This window comes from Bombyx mori, chromosome 9 (genome assembly GCF_030269925.1).
Source record: "Bombyx mori chromosome 9, ASM3026992v2".
In the NCBI taxonomy this organism is placed as follows: Eukaryota; Metazoa; Arthropoda; class Insecta; order Lepidoptera; family Bombycidae; genus Bombyx; species Bombyx mori.
In genome coordinates, this window is record NC_085115.1 from 7,446,630 (window position 1) to 7,466,248 (window position 19,619).

A 19,619-nucleotide genomic window follows, 5' to 3' on the forward strand; every position below is an offset into this window, starting at 1 on the left:
GAAATAGCTGTTTTCTTCCATACTATTCAGTTTTACTGTTTCACCGGTAATACGTTGGAAAATTATTGCTTAGTTCAAGGGAAGTGATAAAGTTGAAGTAAGGTCTGTGTAGTGTCTGGTGTAGTGGTAAGTGACATGGTCACTACACAAGGGGGTCGCGGGTTCGAATCCCGCCAAGGGAAGATATTTGTATGATAAATATGTCTTTCCAGGGTTATGGGTGTATATTAAATATATGTATGTGTTTAATAAAAATATTATATTTATTTCCGTTATCTGGTACTTGTAACACAAGTTCTTTACGAACTTAGCACGGGACCAGTTAACGTGGCGTGATGTTAGTAAATATTTATTAAAAAAAAAAAAAAACTAAGATTATCTATTTAAATTTCAAGATTAATTTAAACAATATTCGTTAAACGATACGTACCCATACTTTCATTCTGGGCTCCATTTGACCTTAAAGATGCTGAATCATCCTCTGGAGATGAAGATGGCATTGGCTCGTCAGGTGGTTCATCTTTAGGCAACGGCGGGTGCACTAACGATTGTGTCTCTGTCGAAGTTTCTGTTCTAAATCGACGTACAGTCAATAAAGGGGATATTCGTGATGGTGACGACTCTGTCGTATCTCTTTGATCACGAACATCTCTTATCTCTCTGGAATCTCTAACGTCTCGAAGATCTCGAGGGTCTCGAATATCTCTAGATTCTCTAAGATCTCTGTGTTCTCGAGAGTCCCTTAACTCGCGCATTTCGCGTAAGTCCCGTATTTCCCTAAGATCGCGAGATTCCCTTTGTTCCCTATGTTCTCGTTGCTCTCGGGATTCTCGACAGTCTCGTAAATGACTATCTCGGAGATCTTTGTTATCTCTATCTCGTAAATCTTTTGGATCTCGTCTGTCATTATCACGAACCTCTTTGCCTTCAAGACGTTCGTGATTTTCTGGGCCTTCTCTAGCGTCTTGGCTTTGGCCCTGCTCTCTTTGCTCCGAAACACTTCTTGTTTCGATACCGGCTGCGTTTAAAGTCGTCATTTCAGCTAATCCTTTGACCTGCGATACAATAATATGATATGTAGCAAAATGAATTCCCCTTAGAGCTTAGGTGGGATGAAATTATCTTCTTTGATATTTAAAATAGTCATTTATTTACCTGAAGGCTTTCAGCAGTTCTGAGGAGTGCAGGCAGCTGACAGTACTGGACGTTGACCTCGCCTTTGTACATGAAGTCGACGAGAGTACGTAGCTCTTCTAAGCCGACGTCTTTTAGAATCACGATAGGGTGACGTGAAGGATGATCCACGAACAGCGAACGGAAGTACGAAGAACACGCAGATAGAACTACCTGGAATGTTATTTACCTTAGAGTTAACATTAAAATTATTGCATACTATTATAAAAGACATTCTGTACCTGGTTCTGGAATATAAAATATAATAGCTACTAATAGCCTTTTGACCATAACACAGCACTGTATATTTGTTTATATTTTATTAATTAGTTTCAATTTCCAATACAACATAACTTCGAGCTATGAGTCATTTAACAGTACCTAGTTGAAAAATTTTGTTATGGGTAGAATGCTAGCGAGTAGTTACTGTCCAAGTATCGTCCACTGACAAACGTCCACTAAGACTTTCAATGTAGTAACGAGTTCTATATGACTTTCTGAATTGACATGGACAAGACCTAGGAAATCTAGATAAAAACTTTTAACTGTACGTAACTTAAATAACAGTACAGAAAGAAAAGCAACATGGTAACTTAACTCTGATGTTCATAGTTTACATTTACTTTTAGGTTAGTTTAGTTTAGCTAACGATCATATCATTTAACAAGTTTACACCCTTGGAAAGTTTTCATACCAATTTATAGCATAAATATATTACAGTATCAGATAAGATAAAATGAAAGGTCTACAGCTACCTTGAGAAACATGCAAACTTTTCGGTGCATCCTTATCTAAAATGTAAAATGTATATCTTATCGTTTGACTAGTTTGATTGATGACTTATAAATGCAGAAAAGGTCATGACATTGAAAATGAGCCTATGTTACTAATACCAAAACATGGCTGGGACTTGTCAGTGGAAAGTAATCGTAGCAAAACACTTCCAGATAATACAACATGAATGCCGCCATCCACCTTGAGACATCCGATCATAAGTACATACTAGTTCTATTACATAATGGATTTTTCACCCTTCAAAACAAAATACTTTACTGTTGCGCAGCAGAAATAGATAGCATAATGGGACCTATCAATGTAGGCTTAGAATACGTCACCCTAGCACGAACCAACTTCGTAAATTTTGTGGGCTTAGTTATTAGTACCTGATATTATAACTTCATCGTGAAGTAGTTTTGTAGTCACGTGTGAAGTACGTATTTTCTTTAGAAATATTGGGATGTGCTTGTATGATTTCAACACCGATATAGTCGCATCGCTTGACGAAAATAGACTAGGCAACTTATGCTTTGGGCCACTATAACTACTTTATCTTTCATCTTCAAATGAAAATATTTAGTCATATTTTGTCAAGATAAAAATTGAGTGCATTCCAAAATTAATTCATTTAATTTTCGTTATGACTTCATGTATCTCTGAAAAGCCTTATTTTCAATCATTCTAAAGTCAGAGTCTAAGTTTTCTCTTATGTATAAAGATATACACAGATTTAAATTAGCATTCAAATTAAATATATTTGTCATTTGTTTTATGTATGTTACTAACACATGCTTAATTTGCGGGTATTAGGTATTTATTGTACACGTAGTTCTTTGAGTACTAATTGTGACTTGATTAAAAAATAACATAATAATAAACAGACGTAAACATTACAATTTGACGTTAGACAAATAAAAAAAACTAGAGGTCCCGCAGTAGTCGAAATTCGACTATAATTAATTGAGATTGTAAGTTTGTACACTATTATGATTGTATTTTATACTTCGATAATCACAAATTTCGCCAAAACTACACTATAAAAATATTAACAAAGACAAACAATATTTAATCTATTCTCAATTTGACAACAGACGTCGAGAACAAAAGTTTGCCAATAAATAGTACCTATGCATGCGTGTGTGTGTCAAATACATAGTGTTATGTAGTGTGTGTAATGTTTTCTTTATTGATGTAATGTATCGTTTATGCATTATTTTAAAAAAAAAAAAGCATTGTGCACTTCTTCTCTATATTCTCTATAAGTGTGAAAAATTTCATACTCCTCCGTCCGCGCAATTTTCGTAAAAAGGGATACCAAGTTTTTGCTTCACGTATTAATTAAAACAATATTGTCGTAATATTTTGGTATGTATATTAATAGGGGATGGATTAAAGTATGAAATTGCCGTTTTATTGTAATAGGTACTACAAATTGACATATTATAACCTTCATGGCTTGAGATTTTTTAATGAATGAAATGAAACTTTCAAATGGTACCTATGAGGTTCTTCTTTTAAAAAATGTACAACATTCGATTATCGAATTTCAGTTTTTTTTTTTTATTCATCTTAGACAAATAAGACGGATACTTCGAAAATTCGAGTGATTTTTTAATACGAGTTTCGATGCGGAACTAACGCTGCAGAAACTACTCGCAATATCAAACTTGCGTGGACTCTTTGGCGGGAACGCGAGGAGTGAAGTTGTGTGATTTGTTTTATTCTGTCTATTTATTGTTTCTTCACATTTAAATGTGTAATAGCGGTAGTTTATTAACTGTTTAGTATCTGTGAAAGTGCACAAATGTGGCATAATGAAACAAAGCCGCTGAACGTAACTTTTCGGGATCCTCCAAAAAGTCCACTGTAGAAGTCTCAGTAAATGACTACCATATTACTAAGATTATATTTCATCCCATATCATTTCATTTTATTTCTTTTTTTTTCATGCCATTTTTCATAATAATCAACTTCATTTCATAATGTTACGCCGGTACGAGTAACGGCATCTATTGACAGATAGCGGAAACTACTACTAGAGATGTGTAGAATATTCTCGATCATTCTAGGGATGAGGTATAAATGCGTTGTAGGGATGGCACGCAGTCAGTCAGTAATCGGAACTACTCGAAGCGAAACAGCGAAGGATCACCTGAAGCGAAACTACCCAGGAATTAGCGGCATGGCTTCACGATTCCTTACCAACAATATGGACTCATTTGCGTCAAATCAATAAAATAAAAAAATATGAAAAATGGGTGCCTCATGATTTGACTGATCTGCAGAAAGGAACGCGTGTTAAAAGATGTGTTGCCCTGTTGAATCGATGCAGAAATGAAGGAATATTGCATCGAACAGGTGATGAAAAGTCGATTCTTTACGATAACCGTAAGCGAAAAATGCAATGGCTGACCCCAGGTCAAACGCCGCAACAGTGTCTAATAAAAAGGTGATGGTAACTGTTTGGTGGTCTCAGCATGGTGTTATTCACTATAGCTCTCTCCGATCTGGTCAAGCAATTACGGTAGATATTTAGGTACTGTGCGGAACTCCAAACAATGATAGCAAAACTTGCAGTAAAACAGCCCCGACTCATGAATCGTTTTTCACCATTATTGCTCCATGATAACGCGAGACCTCACACAGCACAAGAAACTGTTTTAACTCTACAGGAACTGCAATTAGAAACCATTCGTCACCCTCCGTATTCGCCAGACCTTGCTCCAACGGACTATAATTTTTTCGTGATTTGGATAATTATCTACGTGATAAAAAATTTTCTTCCCAGGAGGTAGTACAAAATGCTTTCACACAGTTTGTAGAATCTAGATCACCAAGGTTCTATCTCAAAGGCATAAATGACCTTCTTATTAGATGGCAGCAATGTATAGATAATAATGGTAGATATTTTGATTAAATAAATATGTTAAATAAAATAAAAAACGAATTTCAATTTTTCAGTACAAATCGGCAATTTCATACTTTATTAATCCCTAATATAAGTATAAAGATACTATAAACTTCATAATAAAATTATAGTTACGCTTCTACCGCTCAACTTCTTTAATAAAACCCAACCAAGTTCATTTGACCTTTATAGGGCAAATTGGTTTCTTTACTGAGCGCTATTATAAAAATAGGATATTAGAGCCGAAACAAATCAACAAACCTAATACATATATACGAGTACATATATATATAAATGTATTAATTCGAATAGTATGCATTCCTCACGGATCCATCAGATCCAATAACCCTTGTATTAGACGCTTTCAGCTCTAACGCTGGGAGCAGGCTTAGGGACTCCAGTAACCCTACTTGTGGAACTCGGCAAAAAGTTCGCCGTGCAACCTAACCAATGCATCAGCCCGCTGAGTTTCTCGCCGGAACTTCTCAGCGGATTGCGATTTCGATCCGGTAGTAGATTCATTCGCGAAACAGCTGCTCTTGAGTTGTTATGTCTCCTTTGGAGGCGCTCGGGCAGCACATTAGCACATCCTACCCCTCCTACCTAAGCCTTTGCTCTTTTGCGTATGTTCTGGTGAAATTGGAAAAACCTCTGGGCCACCATTAATCCCTCATTCATAAAAAAAAGTATGCATTTATGTAATGGTAGCATATAGGTACATTAAAGATATACATTTGGAATATGCTAATATTATTATCCATCTTAAAATCCCCATAATTATTCTTACTTCAAATTCATGCATATTAGATCCAGTCCAGCAGAGAAAAACAAAATACCCTTTCTCCGCTAATCTGTTCATCACAAGCCGTAGGAACATCGATTTAGAGATCTTGGTCTGACTACACTTGAATAACGTAAGAGAGAGGAAGCTTAATTAAAACATAAAATAAATTCATAGGTTATTATGATGTACCTGAATTGTAAAAGCATTTACTAGCATTGTAATAGCATTTAAGAAAATCAGGAGTTTACGGACCCTTATTGTTACTAAAACGATGAAAAACGAACGAACGCACTCACAGCTCTTTGTCACTAAAACGAAGAAAATATAATAACGACAAAAACTGTTTTTGCCTACTCTAGTTATGACTGCGTGAGATGAGCTTCCAGAAAAAGTTATGATATCTCCTAACGAAATCGAAATGCCTTCTGAATTAAACCTCTGAAACACACGCAAAGACACATCAGCAAAAATTATCGAGTTTTTCAAAACAATAATAATAATGCCTAATATTGTAATATGTAATAACAAACGAAAGTTGAACTACTATATAATCTTATCTTATACCTTTAAACGAGCAATTCTTGTATATATATTGTTACCGAATCCAGGCAACCACCGACCGAGAGCCAGCGCTAAAACTATAAAAGCGATCCCTTGCTGCGCCTTTGCCTCTTTTTTGTGCGTGGCGTTCGTGTGTGCGGTTCTTGTTGAAACATGTTTGGGACTTGTGTAATTTTAACAGTTTTCGTTAGTAGTAAATTGAAATCATTTTGTTAGAAGTTTGTTAATTCAGTGAAATATAATTAGGCCAGTTCTGTGTTATTTATTTCTTTTTGTTAACTACCTCACTTCTGGTCGATAATAATATATAATCTGAATCTCGGAAACGGCTCCAACAATTTTCATAAAATTTAGTATACAGGGGATTTCGGGGGCGATAAATCGATCTAGCTACGATTTATTTTCAGAAAATGTTGTTTTATTCGTGTTTTCAATAATCAACTCTTCCCGACATCTATTGGCGTTTAATAATACTATTTTTCTTAATTGAGGGCAACTAACCAAGATGGCCTTATCAAAAAAAACCGGTCATCATCTAGTAAATTTGTAAAGAATAAATTAATTTGAACCATACAATTTTTCACTATTAAGAGGTTTAAGATATAAAGGAAACAAAAAAATATAATTTTGATGTTCATTGACATGTTTTGGTGACAATTAATGACGATTCGAGTAAACATCAAGTTAGATCCAACTGTTTTATATTTATATGATTGAAATCGTAGTTAACAAAAAAAGGGTAATTCGGGAATTAAACCAGTTGCCATTAAACCAAAAGATGGGTAAATAGCATTAACGTTTACAACATAACAAAATCCCCAACTAGCTTATAATTCTCCGTGAGGCATGAGCTCTAAGAGTACAGTTCTAACAGTCTGAAGTTTTTACAGTACAACGGCTGCCCTGCCCTTCAAACCGAAACGCATTACTGCTTTAAGGCAGAAATAGGCAGGACGGAGGTACCTACTCGTGCGAACTCACAAGACGTCTTACCACCAGTAAAGTGAAAGTCGTACTTGAACCTAATTTTACGTATGCATTTCGTTATAAAATTAGCATCTGCATGCGGAGTTTCAACAATGGCACGGTCACATCGCTCGATTCGAGTACTACCGGGGTCTTATCATTTAGGCTACGGCGACTTAATTTTATTTATTAACTATTCTTTGATTAATGTAGATATGGTCTAGTACCATACGTACATATACGAGTGTTTGCAGTAACGTATCACAAAATTTTATTATAAAACAGCGAGTTCAGTGCGTTTCTAATGAATAAACTTAATAAGCATGGAGGGTAGAACTTGTTAACAAAGTAACAAAAATATAATTTCTCTTATAAAAATATTAGTAGTCATTCGATGAAATTACAGATCATAAATATTAATGTAAATAAAATTTACATCCCTCAGTGGTGCTCAAGGAAATTTGTTTTCTGAGAAACAATGTTACATTGGGTACTTAAAATTCAGTTTTTATAAAAACCTTGCAGACATAGCGAAACGCATATTGGAATTAATTATCTACCTCTGTAAAGTTGTTATATGGGTTCATATGTGAATGTTAACAGAGAATCTCTTGATACTCGTGCTCTTGTACGTTTTGGAATTCGTTTTATGCAATATCGAATAGTAGGCATATTCACCGAACAAAATACATTTTCCTTTTTTTAAATATAAGGTTACTTATTAAATGACTTGAAATAAATTACCTTGTGCGCTCTGATGGATGCACCTTCGGCACAAGCAAGTGTGACGTCTACCAAACTTTCGTCGTGCAGCAACTGGCTGAATACTCCCAGCAGGTTGCTCTGATGATTGTTCCACCTTAGGCAATAGTGCTCACTTCCCATGTCTGAGCTAGCTCCCGCCGCTGTGAATCAGTAACAAAGAGGCATAAATATAGTTCTGTAGACCTGTATTAATATCATATTCTAGTAATAGAGCGGTTATTGAAAGCTTTAGATAGTCTGACGGGTCTAGAAATATGTATATCACCAACAAAGTCATTGAGGATGATTAAAAACCAATGAAATCCGATTATGCTTTGTATGACTATCACGAAAACATAAAATGGAGAAATTAATGAGTACACGACCTACTTAATGATTACCGGAAACCATAGATCTCAAACATAAATGCCACCCTCCTTAGGACATGAAATTGAAGTCTTAGTAGAAAATATAACGTTGCTGTATGGTATGGGTGGTTGAAGTGGTGGTACTTACCGGTGCGATCATCTCACGTCATACTACCAGTAATTCCACTAATTATACTTTTTGTGGTGTTAATTTTTATCATACGATATTATTGCTATGAAAGTCAGTCAGAAAAAACTGGTAGCTGCTTGCGGGATTTCAATTCCGAAATAGTTGCATGGCGCTAGTGGGCTTTTTTTTTTTTTTTTTTTTTTTTTATGATTGAAAGTTTACTGGTGGCCCGAAGGCCTTTCCAGTTTCACCAGGACAGGTGGGCGAGCAAAGGCTCAGCCAAGAGGGGTGGGATTTGCTAACAACTGCCCGAGCGCCTCCGAAGGAGACCTAACAACTCAAGAGCAATTGTTTCGCGAATGAATCTACTACCGGATCGGAATCGCGACCCGCTGAGAAGATCCGGCGAGAAACTCAGCGGGCTGATGCATGGGTTAGGTTGCACGTCGACCTCTTTGTCGAGTTCGACGAGTACGGTTACCGGGGTCCCTAAGCCTGCCTCTAGTATTAGAGCTGAAGGCATCTAATGCAAAGGTTATTGGATCTGATGGATCCGTAAGGACGTGTCTAGGGCGTCGACGGTGACTGGCTCCTGCATGATCAGGATTCGGGGAGTAGTCAACGGCGGCAACGATAAGGCGATTATCATGACGCATAGCCTTATCGAAGTATCGTTCCGACGCTGACTTCATGTATTTCCGAATTGATTCGAGGCCCAGGTCGTCGTGTAGGTCAACGTTCCTCACGAACCACGGAGCCCCGACAGCTAACCTGCAAAAGCGGGATTGTAGGGATTGGAGGGTGTCTATGTGTGTGCGGGCCGCGTGAGCGAACACCACACTCGCGTAAGTCATGACGGGCCTTATGCAAGTTTTGTAAAGTGTCACCTTGTTCCGAAGGGACATTTTACTCCGCTTACAGATCATGGGGTAGAGTCTACCGAGAATAAACGCGGCACGGTCACGGACTGATTTTATATGCGGGCGGAATGTCATCGATGCATCCAGGGTAACGCCCAGGTACTTGACCTTCCTGGCCCAGGGTATGGGTTGTCTAAAGAGAGTAATCGGGGGTGTGAGATTCCTCCTCCTAATCCGGGAGGAAATCCGTGTGGAGCTTCCCCTCTGAAATAGCACCGCAGTACTTTTCGCTGGGTTGATGTCTATGCGCCATTTTCGGAACCACTGTCCTAGGGCTAGGGCTGCGCTCTGAAGCTTCTTCGCGATTAGGGACTTATTTCTACTAGAATAGTAAACAGTCGTGTCGTCGGCGAATAAAGCTAAATGGGTCGGCGGCGACCGGGGAATATCGTTGACGAATAAGCTAAATAGGAGGGGTGAGAGGACAGAGCCTTGCGGGACTCCAGCTGTGAGAGATCGTGGGGAGGAGCGGGTTCCCTCGACTCGATATCGAAAAGAGCGGTTCGACAAGAAGTCCCGTATGATGAGCACGAGACTATCCGGCACGCCCATGTTGAATAGTTTGAAAATCAAACCATTGTGCCAGACTTTGTCGAACGCTTTGGCGACGTCGAAGAAGAGAGCTCCCGTGTATAACGGTTTTGGTCGATTAAGCCCCACAAGAATGTGCTCCGTGAGGCGGTGCACCTGTTGAACGCATGAGTGATTTGTACGGAATCCGAATTGTTCATCGATGAGAATGCCCTTGGATGAGACGAAGTCTCTGAGGCGTTTGTAGAGCAGACGCTCATACAGTTTGCCTAGAGACATGAGGAGGCTAATCGGGCGGTAGCTCGTCGGATGATTTTTTGGTTTACCGGGTTTATGTATGCCGATAACGTCCGCTTCTTTCCACACCGCGGGAAAGATACAGTTAGCCATAGCGGCATTAAAAATAGATGCCAACATCACGATGAGTTGGACGGGTAAAAGTTTAATAACACGGTTAGATATACCGTCGGAACCGGGAGCTTTGCGAGGACGTAGGTCTTTGATCAAGTCTTTAACTTCCATCGGGGTGACGGGTGGTAACGCATCCAAGGGTGGCAAGGAGGCTCTGCGTTCTACCTCACTGTCTACTAATTCTACATGAACAGGGTCCACGGATTGAGTGCTGGGCGTGCACTGGGTTTGCAATGTATCGGCCAGCAGCTCTGCTTTTTCGTCATCATCGAACGCCGCGAGTCGGCCTGAGGGGCCTACGAGGGGGGGCATAGTTACTACCGTATCCGATTTGAGAGTACGAGCTAAGCGGTAGTAAGACCTTTGGGAGGGCGCGAGTCCTTCTAAGAAATCAGACCATCTGACATCTCGGACTTCGGCGATGCGAGACTTTACATCGCGTTGTAGGGCACGCATTCGAATACGATTTGCCGCGGTAGGATACCTGTCGTAGGCGCGTATCGAGGCGTTTTTAGCTCTAAGGAGTTCCCTAATATCGTCGGACAATTTGAAGCGGTGAAGGAAGTCCTCCGCTACAACTTGTTTCGATGACCTATCTAATGTCGAGGTGATGTGTGACGTTAAGATGTCTATGGCTTCAGCGGTATCCGAGGAGACGGGATAGAGTCCGGGTTAAACGGGAGCGATGGTGGATCAGATTCAGCCAGGCCGATGCCCAGCGTGTGCCAATCCACCACAGTCCTCGTGACGGGAACGGAATCGGGAGCGCGACCGAGCTTCATAACGACGGGACGGTGGTCTGAATCTAACTCTGAAACTACTTCGATCGAGTGTAAGCGCAGAGTTACGTTTTTTAATAACGCTATGTCGAGTATATCCGGGCGATGCGCGATATTTAGCGGGTAGTGAGTCGGGGTTAGCGGAGCGACGATATCGAAGGCGAGATCATCGACTAACGCGTCAAGCCGCCTGCCATTCGGGGTTGTGGTGTGTGAGTTCCACCTGATGTGTTTACAGTTTAGGTCGCCCGCCAAAATGACAGAGCTCCCCATACCGAGCAGCGCCTCGATATCACTGCTTAGAACGATCTTATCCGGTGGAAGATAAACGGACGCGATAACGATCGGCGCGTGTCCCGTCAGTGAGATTCGGCACACTGATGCTTCGATATTAGCGAGCGCGGGAGGATCGAGCGGGACGCAATGCAGGGCTCTTCTATAGTAAATGACGGTACCACCACCACGGGCAGAGAGCCTGTCGTTCCTGACCATGTTATAGTTCGCGATTTTAGGGTCACGGCGCGCGGGCTTAAGTAGGGTCTCCTGCACTAAAAAGATATCAATTTGATGGTCACGCAAAAAGTCAGAAACCTGATCACGTTGATTTGCGAGACCGTAAGCGTTAAAAAATCCTATCGTTACGGATAGGGGCTTTATTCTACTTATATACGCCATTGATTACCGGCGGAGTGAGGGGAGGACGTACGTATTTAATGACGCGTATACGTCGGCGTATTCCTGCACAACGGCGATAAAGTGTTGTGCAGTGGAGGCAGCGCGAATGGCGTCGCCCAAAGCGTTAACGCGCTCAAAGTTGATCGACTGAAAGAAGTCGATCGCTAAAGCGAGATTTTCGGACGCGGTCGGAGGGCAAGTCGCGGGAGAGGGACGAGTCGCGGGGGCGGGACGATTTGCGGAGGAGGGAGTTGTAGCCGTGTTCGTGTACGGCAGCGGTTTTGCCCAGGCCGAGACACTGGGCACCGCCGCCGGAACGAACGCTGGCTTAGCCTGCGACGCAGAGGGTGCCGAGGCTTTGATGTCTGGGCCGGAAGCTCGGAGGCGGTTTTGGCGGGCGACGCGGCGATTTATTTTAGGGGCTCGGGGGCAACCACGGTAATTCGCGGGGTGACCCTGTGTTCGACACAGGACGCAACTAGGCGGTTCCGTCGCGGTTTTTTGGTCGCGAGCGCAGAGGGCCGTGGCGTGATCGCCCAAACACTTAACACATCGGGGGCGCGCGTGACAGTTACGGGAAGAGTGCCCGTACAATTGACAGTTATGGCACTGGCTAGGAGTGCCTTTTTTATGGGGGGCTTCGATGGCGATACCGGAGAGCCTACAGACGGTCTGTGTGTTGAAGATTTTCTTACCCTCGGGGGTAGGCTGGAGGGTGACTAGAACCATATTATATGGCTCCCTACCGCGACCGGTGTGCATACGGTGCACAGAATTCACTGGAAAGCCCTGTTCTAACAGATCGGCCTTGACGAGCTCTACATCTAACTCCTTAGGGATTCCGCGTATTACAACGCGGAGTTCGCGCTCCTCCTGGAGCGTATAAGTATGGAAACTTATACGTTCCTTACGGAGGTAAGAAGAGAGGGCCCTATGGTCGTCGGGTGTTTGAACCTTAATTTGAATGCCGTTCGCGAGGTTACGGGCATTCGTGAAATTTATATTTTTGGCCTTAAGGGCCAGGCAAACTCGATCCCAAGCTGCCTTCTCCTGAAGGATAACCGGGGGAGGGGTCTGGGTTTTATTTTGTGCCACCGGACGCGGCGACGGAGTGGCACGGGCTGGGGGCGCAACGGGAGTCTGAGGGCGGGGGCGCGACGCGTTCACAGCTTTGCTAATTTTAGCGGCCGCGGGAGCTCGAGACTCCGCGGCACGCTTCTTACCCTTTTGTACCAGGGTGAATCCATCCGTCGATGAGGCGGGGGCGAGGTCGACCTCCATGTCCGAGTCAGAGTCGGAGCACGAGGAGGCGGGTGCAGGCGACCTACGAGCAAGTGTAGGTGTTTTAGAGGGCGCGACGGAGGCCGCGGATGATCGCTCAGCTGAAACGATGGTCACGGCGGACGACGCAGCAGCTTTTCTCGCCAGTATAGGCGACACGGGAGCGGCAGGCACGACAGAGGCTGCGGTGCTCAATGCAGAAGCTCTGCACGCAGGTATAGGCGACGCAGGAGCAGCGAGCGCGGCGGAGTTCTCGAGAGGGCTCGCAGTGTGATTGGCCTTGAAGGCCAGAAACTCTGAGGCGAGCTGTGGGTGGCGAAGTCGGAGGAATTCCGCGAATACAGCGTCCATGATCGCTGAGTACCCAGGTGGGGCGGCCCCGGGTCTTGAAAACACTCGCCTTGCGGCGAGGCCCCAACTTCTCGGACCTAGAGCGGTTCTATTGAACACAGGTGGCAATGCGGCGCGATTACTACAGGACAAAGAAAGAGCACAACAAAACAGAAATTACAAAAAGAAACAAAACAAATAAATACTTGCAGGAAATCTCTTTGTCGGCAAATGTTCCACGAACACAAAAATAACTAAAACAAAACAAATAAAAGCTTCCAGGAAACACACTTGGTCGGCAGATGTATCACGAACACAGGCCGCGCGAACAATGGCCGGGCTAACAAAAGCCGGGCGAACAAAGACCGGGCGATCGAGTGGACGATGAGCACGTCCGCACGTGACGGGTGCCTCTATCGGAATGCTAGTGGGCTACCTGGGTTACCTATCGTACTTTAATAAATTGATATAGTCGAAGGTATATCCTACAATACAAACACATATACATTTTAAGCCAGATAATTTCCACTTGTTTCCCCCGTTATTAAGTTGTCTATAGTATTACATACATTTTAAATGAATTTAAAATTTTGAATTTATTCATAATTTGTTATAAACAACTTTTAGAACGGTAGCAACAACATCGGCATAGTCAATTTATGTAATCAAAGATTAACCTAAGAATTCTGGATCAGAAAATAATGATGATAAAGATATATTTTGGGCTCAGATGACGTCTGAACACAAGTTTTATTTTATTTATGTATTTATATATTAAGTTGCACCAACAAAGTGATCATCAATACAAAACATTGACAAACTGACAAAAGTTTATGGCAGATGTCACCTCAATTATAGGTGCAATCGACAGTGCATTAACAACAAAAATAAAAAGATTATATAACTAAGATTTGATTACATTTAATTGATTGCTTAAGATTAATTAATATTTAATTGGGAAATGATCCGCGACAGATTTTTCCTGTAAGTTGTGAGACAGTTAGAAAAAACATCAAGTTCACTTAAAATTAGTTCAGCGCAATCGGACAACTCCGAACGAACATTGACGGAGACCGCGCTACCGTGGACATTATAGTAGTCCCAAAGGATTCTGTTTAAGGGAGAGTACGGACCTAAATTCGAACGAGCGGGCTTTCTTATAAACGGTTTATATTTCATCGTTCATGGTAGTGTACTTAGGGGCTGATTTTTTTTAAATCTGGGTTAAGAGATTAGGTGTGTCGGTTATTCCATGGATTAAGTTCATTACAAGAATGAACTTGTGTTCTGCCCAATATAGTATTTATAAAAATTCTTGGTCATTTTAAAACTAAGAGTTGTCCCGTTATGTCCAGTTATTCGTTCTCTCTGAATCTTTTCATCAAAAGCTTTGATTGCTTATGTTTCAGAACTTTAATTCTTCGGTATACTATTATTATATTTCTTTGTTTTGCTTGGTTTGAACCTTTAGGATTAAATTATCAATTTTATTTTATCCACAGATTATGTTAAAGTACAGGTATCCTGGACAAAATATATCCATCTAGAATGTAACTTTTTATGTGATACGAATTAATTTAGAGCATTTTATTTCATTTCTATTATCATCTTATTAACATATTTTAACATTTTAGTATTGACAACATTTCAATTCATTCCATAATAATATGTGAGTGAGTTGACTTAAGGCTTGAAGCTTGAACTAATTGTGGGTCATTTCTTGAATATTGAAAGCACTTCTATTTCTTTTCTGTAATATGGAATTGACGTGATATGGTTCTTCATACATTATTATTGTTATATTCATTAGGTCAGGCTTAACCAGATGTAATGTTCCTCCTCTTGAGCACTTATTTTGTTAGTAGTAGACGTTACTGTGATTTCATGTCATATATATAACTAATTAATATTAATGAAATAGAACTAAGCGAGTCCAAATGTAACATGGTTACGAGATGAAAAGCAACCCAGATAAAACACCTGTCGTGGGATTAAATTAATCATTATGGATTAAATTATCTTAACGCATGTTAATTGATTCGATCGCTTTTAACTTTTACCAATAGATAGATACTTGTGCTGTTGCGAGTAAGTAATAGAATTTTCTACAAGCTTAACGAAATTAATAGTATGGATGTTATCTATTTTTCAAAAGCCAAGTAAGATAATCGTGTGCTAGCATGAGGATCTCATTTATCGGCAGTTGATGGCGTCTTAGACGTAATCTAAAAAAGTATTTGGCCACGTTGAACATCGAAGTCTATTTCCAAGGCTACGAATGATCAGATTAAATAGTCTTCACTATGTGAAAGTAATAGGGGATAAGTTAATTTCGATTACTCAAGAATTTACCAGTTAAAGTTGGGATTCATTAATAATTTAACATAATATTAAAAATTCGGATTCGCAAATAGTTACGGTTAAATGTTTTTTTTTAACTCAATACTATTTATTATATGTTCGGTGCTTTTAAAATATTAATTGCAGCATTTACCTATGGTACAGCGGAGAGCCGGAACTGTCCGATTCTCTTAGAAGTACATAGCAGCGCAATAACGTTGTTTTACTAGTACAATTACAGTTTCGCGCCTACATGCGCATTGATAAATATAGTTGCGGTAGTACCTACCTAGTATTTATACGTAGACGTAGGTGCGAACACGCGTGCGTTGCGGCCGCAGCGCAGTCAAGATCAAGGGCGCGTGCGATTGCGCAAGAGTTGGCGGTCGCACCGCACTGCAACTCAACAGTGATGTCATCGAGCCGTCTATGTCTCCCCACTCTAGCTCTCGCATCACACGCCCGTTCTAAAGGCCGCGGACGCGGAACATTCTATTTATAATTTAGGACCGTACAAATTTTATGTGCCTATTATGTCTGCTGCTTCACTCTATCAATTTTTATTTAGGTAGGTCCTGCGCGCACAATTTTAATTTTTAGCTTATTAGGTCTAATTCACGTAGATTATAACATGTATACGCGGATTATTCTGCATGGTGATATTATGACATCGTTCTTATTGCAAATAAATTTAAATTTACAATTGGTTTTTGCTTGCACTCGATAAAGTTGCAACAGATAAGCGTTATCAATGTTATCGTTTTAGGCAATGCTAAAACTCAAGGCACAATATTAAAATTGTTGCACATGCCTACGTCATGTGATTTACCTGTATAAACAGTTGATATGTGCACATTTAAGTCAGTAAATGAAACAAAATATTTTTTAAAACATTTCAGATAACTTTTGACCGTAAACGGGACGTTTAATGACAAGAAATGATCTTTGTACCGCAACAAAAATATAAGTATTGTTACATTGAATAGTTAAAGATCGCATTTTTAAGTTTAGTATTTTTGGTTCAATAAACAAGTCAATTATGTAATTAGTAGCTATTAGGAATAATAATACGCGATGAGACCCTCCTTATTCCTGTTCACGAGCTCACGGCTCACTTGGTATTAAGTGGTTACAGAGCTAGGCGTACTTACATACGCTCTATCAGTAAGAATTATTCGTATTATTCTTGCGGAATTGATTATAATTATTCTTACACGATATAATTCATTAACCGTAATATTCATTCGCTAATATGAATTAAGTATGTATTTTATTAGAAAAAATATATTATACCCGCGGGATTTGAAAACCGGCATAGTCGCATAGGTCAATATGAGGAATTAAGACTTCAGATGAGAATCAGATGTTCGCTCACTATTATGTACTTTTATTTTATGGTCCTCGTAAGCATACGAGCACACGGTCCACCTGATGTTACCATCGTTCATGGACGTCAGCTATGCCAGGGGCAGAGCCAAGCCGCTGCCTACAAATATATAATATGTTCATACTATTAGCAGGTGCAGAACATCATATTTTCTATTTTTATTTTTTACAATTAAACATTTTGATTCATATTCATTTAATATACATACATTAAATAAACGAGGTTTCTTAGGTAAATGTCTCTTTATTTTTTTTTATTTTTAAGAAATATGAGGAAATTTGGTGTAAACGAGATAAAACGGATTTCTCGATGGTAACTATCTCCTCATATTGACTCATACATTATTTCTAAACAAATAAAACACAAATTATAATCTATCTATGTTTTTTTATAATTCTTGTATTTTCTCTAAGTTTACCTGGAGCAAATAGCCAACGGTAAAACTACCCATGGCACAATTACCTAATATGTTTTCAATGTTTTATTTGTTTTTGTTGTGCAAATATATTTGATGCTCAATACAAGTTTTCTAGTCGCTCTACCTACCGTAAAAAGCCAAAAGAATGCAATAGTTTTCAATAAAGTCTTAAATAAAAATATCAATTATGAACCAATTTGGTTGCATAAGATATTTCATGTGAACCATTAATTTAACGACACCAACGCCTAATAGCCACGTTGTTGACTCTGACAACTATACAACTGGCTCGGGCTACGATCTCGGTCAAAGTTAGTCTCAGTATTTTTTTTAAAGGATATTGGACATTAGAAATATAGTGCTATTTATGCATTCGCTTCTAATTTCCTCCCATCATCTTGTTTACGTAGAGGAATTATAAAACATTTTTTTATTTATTTTCCGGGCTATTTACATCTAATTATAAGTACAATAAATGCAACGGCAAGCTCAAAGATGGCTGCTATAGTGAATATGAGAGTTTATTCCTCGATAAAACGATGTTCATCTTGCAGTGGTTTTTGCTATTTACCGAAAATCAACGAACAAAATATATTACACTAGCAAACATAACCCATACGAAACATCATAAATTCTACACGATATTGCTTATACCAAGCCAATAGGAATGCATAAATATACTTTAATACCTATGTACATATGTATGCCATGTTTTTACAAATGATAGAATCCCATATTTTCTTTTGAGCCTCAATCAAATTTATTTTTCTTTTTTATTAAGGGAAAATTGACGTAACTGGTATTTGCACGGCAACAAAGCATTTTAGGGTCAATAGACATGACAATCTAAATGCTCAGTGTTGGATATAAAGTTGAAGTTTCGATGGCTCAATAAAACGGCAGTCCTCTACCCGTCCAGCTAGAAAGCATGACTGTAGGAACGACGCTAAACATCTACTGTGCAGTCTCAAAGTACGGCCTACCGCGAAAGTTTATGAATTGTGTGAATGAAATTTTCATTGGACAACGTTATTCCTTCATGGCAAAGTCGTTTTGTGAACAGGCTTGGATACAAATAAATTTGATAATAATTGTAATTTGCTCCTGGATTTGAACTCCGACATGCACAGTATCTTAGCGATAAATAAAGCCTCGCTTCAAAATGACTTACATATTTTTCGAAAGCTGCGCTAATTAATCTTCACCGTATGAAGGTTTATTAAGCCATGCTTTTTGATTTTGACTGACTTGTGAAGTAATATGTGTATGTAGATAGGCGGTGACGCGTCCTGAAAGTGCATCATGTGAAGTTGGCTTTATGTTACACGCGTAGATCAACAGTGCGCTGCGTGGGGATCAAGGTCGTGCGGAACAACGCAAACGCCCCGCTGCATGCTCGCGATATCTACATGCGTGTGCTTTTGTCGTCTCAAACACAACTAGTATACTGAATAATATACATTTGATCGACACATTATTCATAAATTACTGAGAAATCACGATAACGAAGAATAGGCATTTGAATTAAAGGTCATTTCTTTCTTTCTTCAAAATCTTGAACTTCATTTTTAGAAACACTCTAAAAACGAATTTTATATCGCTACAGAACCAACATACTCTTTGAAAGGTAGAATATATTTTTCGTACACAAATCATATATTTAATGTTGTAAAAATGCATTCAATCTATTATTGATTTCATTATTCGCATTAATAAAATGTTAACAACGGCTGATAGCATTAACGTTTATTTCCCTAGATGTTAACGGCCTGGCAACGTGTGAACAGTCGCGTCTACCAAATATCCGGTCGCGCCTAAATCTAATGTGCCTAACTTGTTAGATTAACGTGTTTTGTCGGTACTAGGGTTTGAGTCATGGGTCCGTAACGCACCGAACTAAGTTTTTAACTAATAATTAACCGTCGTTGATAGCTACGTTTGTGGAATTTCAGCATAATGAAGTTTTAGTAGTTACAGTTTTATATACCACTAGAGGTCCAGCAGTAGTCGAAATTCAGCAGTATAATAAGTTTGTACACTATTATGATTGTATTTTATACTTCTATAATCACAAATTTCGCCAAGGCTACACTATAAAAAAATATTAATAAAGACAAACAATATTTCTATTCTCAA

General features: G+C 39.6%; 1 protein-coding gene across 5 annotated transcripts in view; it reads right to left on the reverse strand.

Annotated features, from left to right (window-relative positions):
• The window catches only part of LOC101738295 (zinc finger and BTB domain-containing protein 17), a 57,819-nt gene that overhangs the window by 17,806 nt on the left and 20,394 nt on the right, over nt 1–19,619 (reverse strand). For 3 of the 5 annotated variants that reach the window (XM_021346601.3, XM_021346600.3, XM_021346602.3), the window contains exons 2-4: nt 7,914–8,074; nt 1,156–1,347; nt 431–1,055 (exon numbers count right to left, since the gene is read on the reverse strand). In XM_021346601.3, the coding sequence (XP_021202276.3) occupies nt 431–1,055; nt 1,156–1,347; nt 7,914–8,054 (958 nt within the window). In that variant the 5' untranslated portion in view covers nt 8,055–8,074. Of the gene's footprint in view, nt 1–430; nt 1,056–1,155; nt 1,348–7,913; nt 8,075–10,455; nt 15,089–15,967; nt 16,165–19,619 lie in introns of those variants that run through there. The other 2 variants (XM_012688561.4, XM_062670081.1) reach the window with 2 other exon arrangements.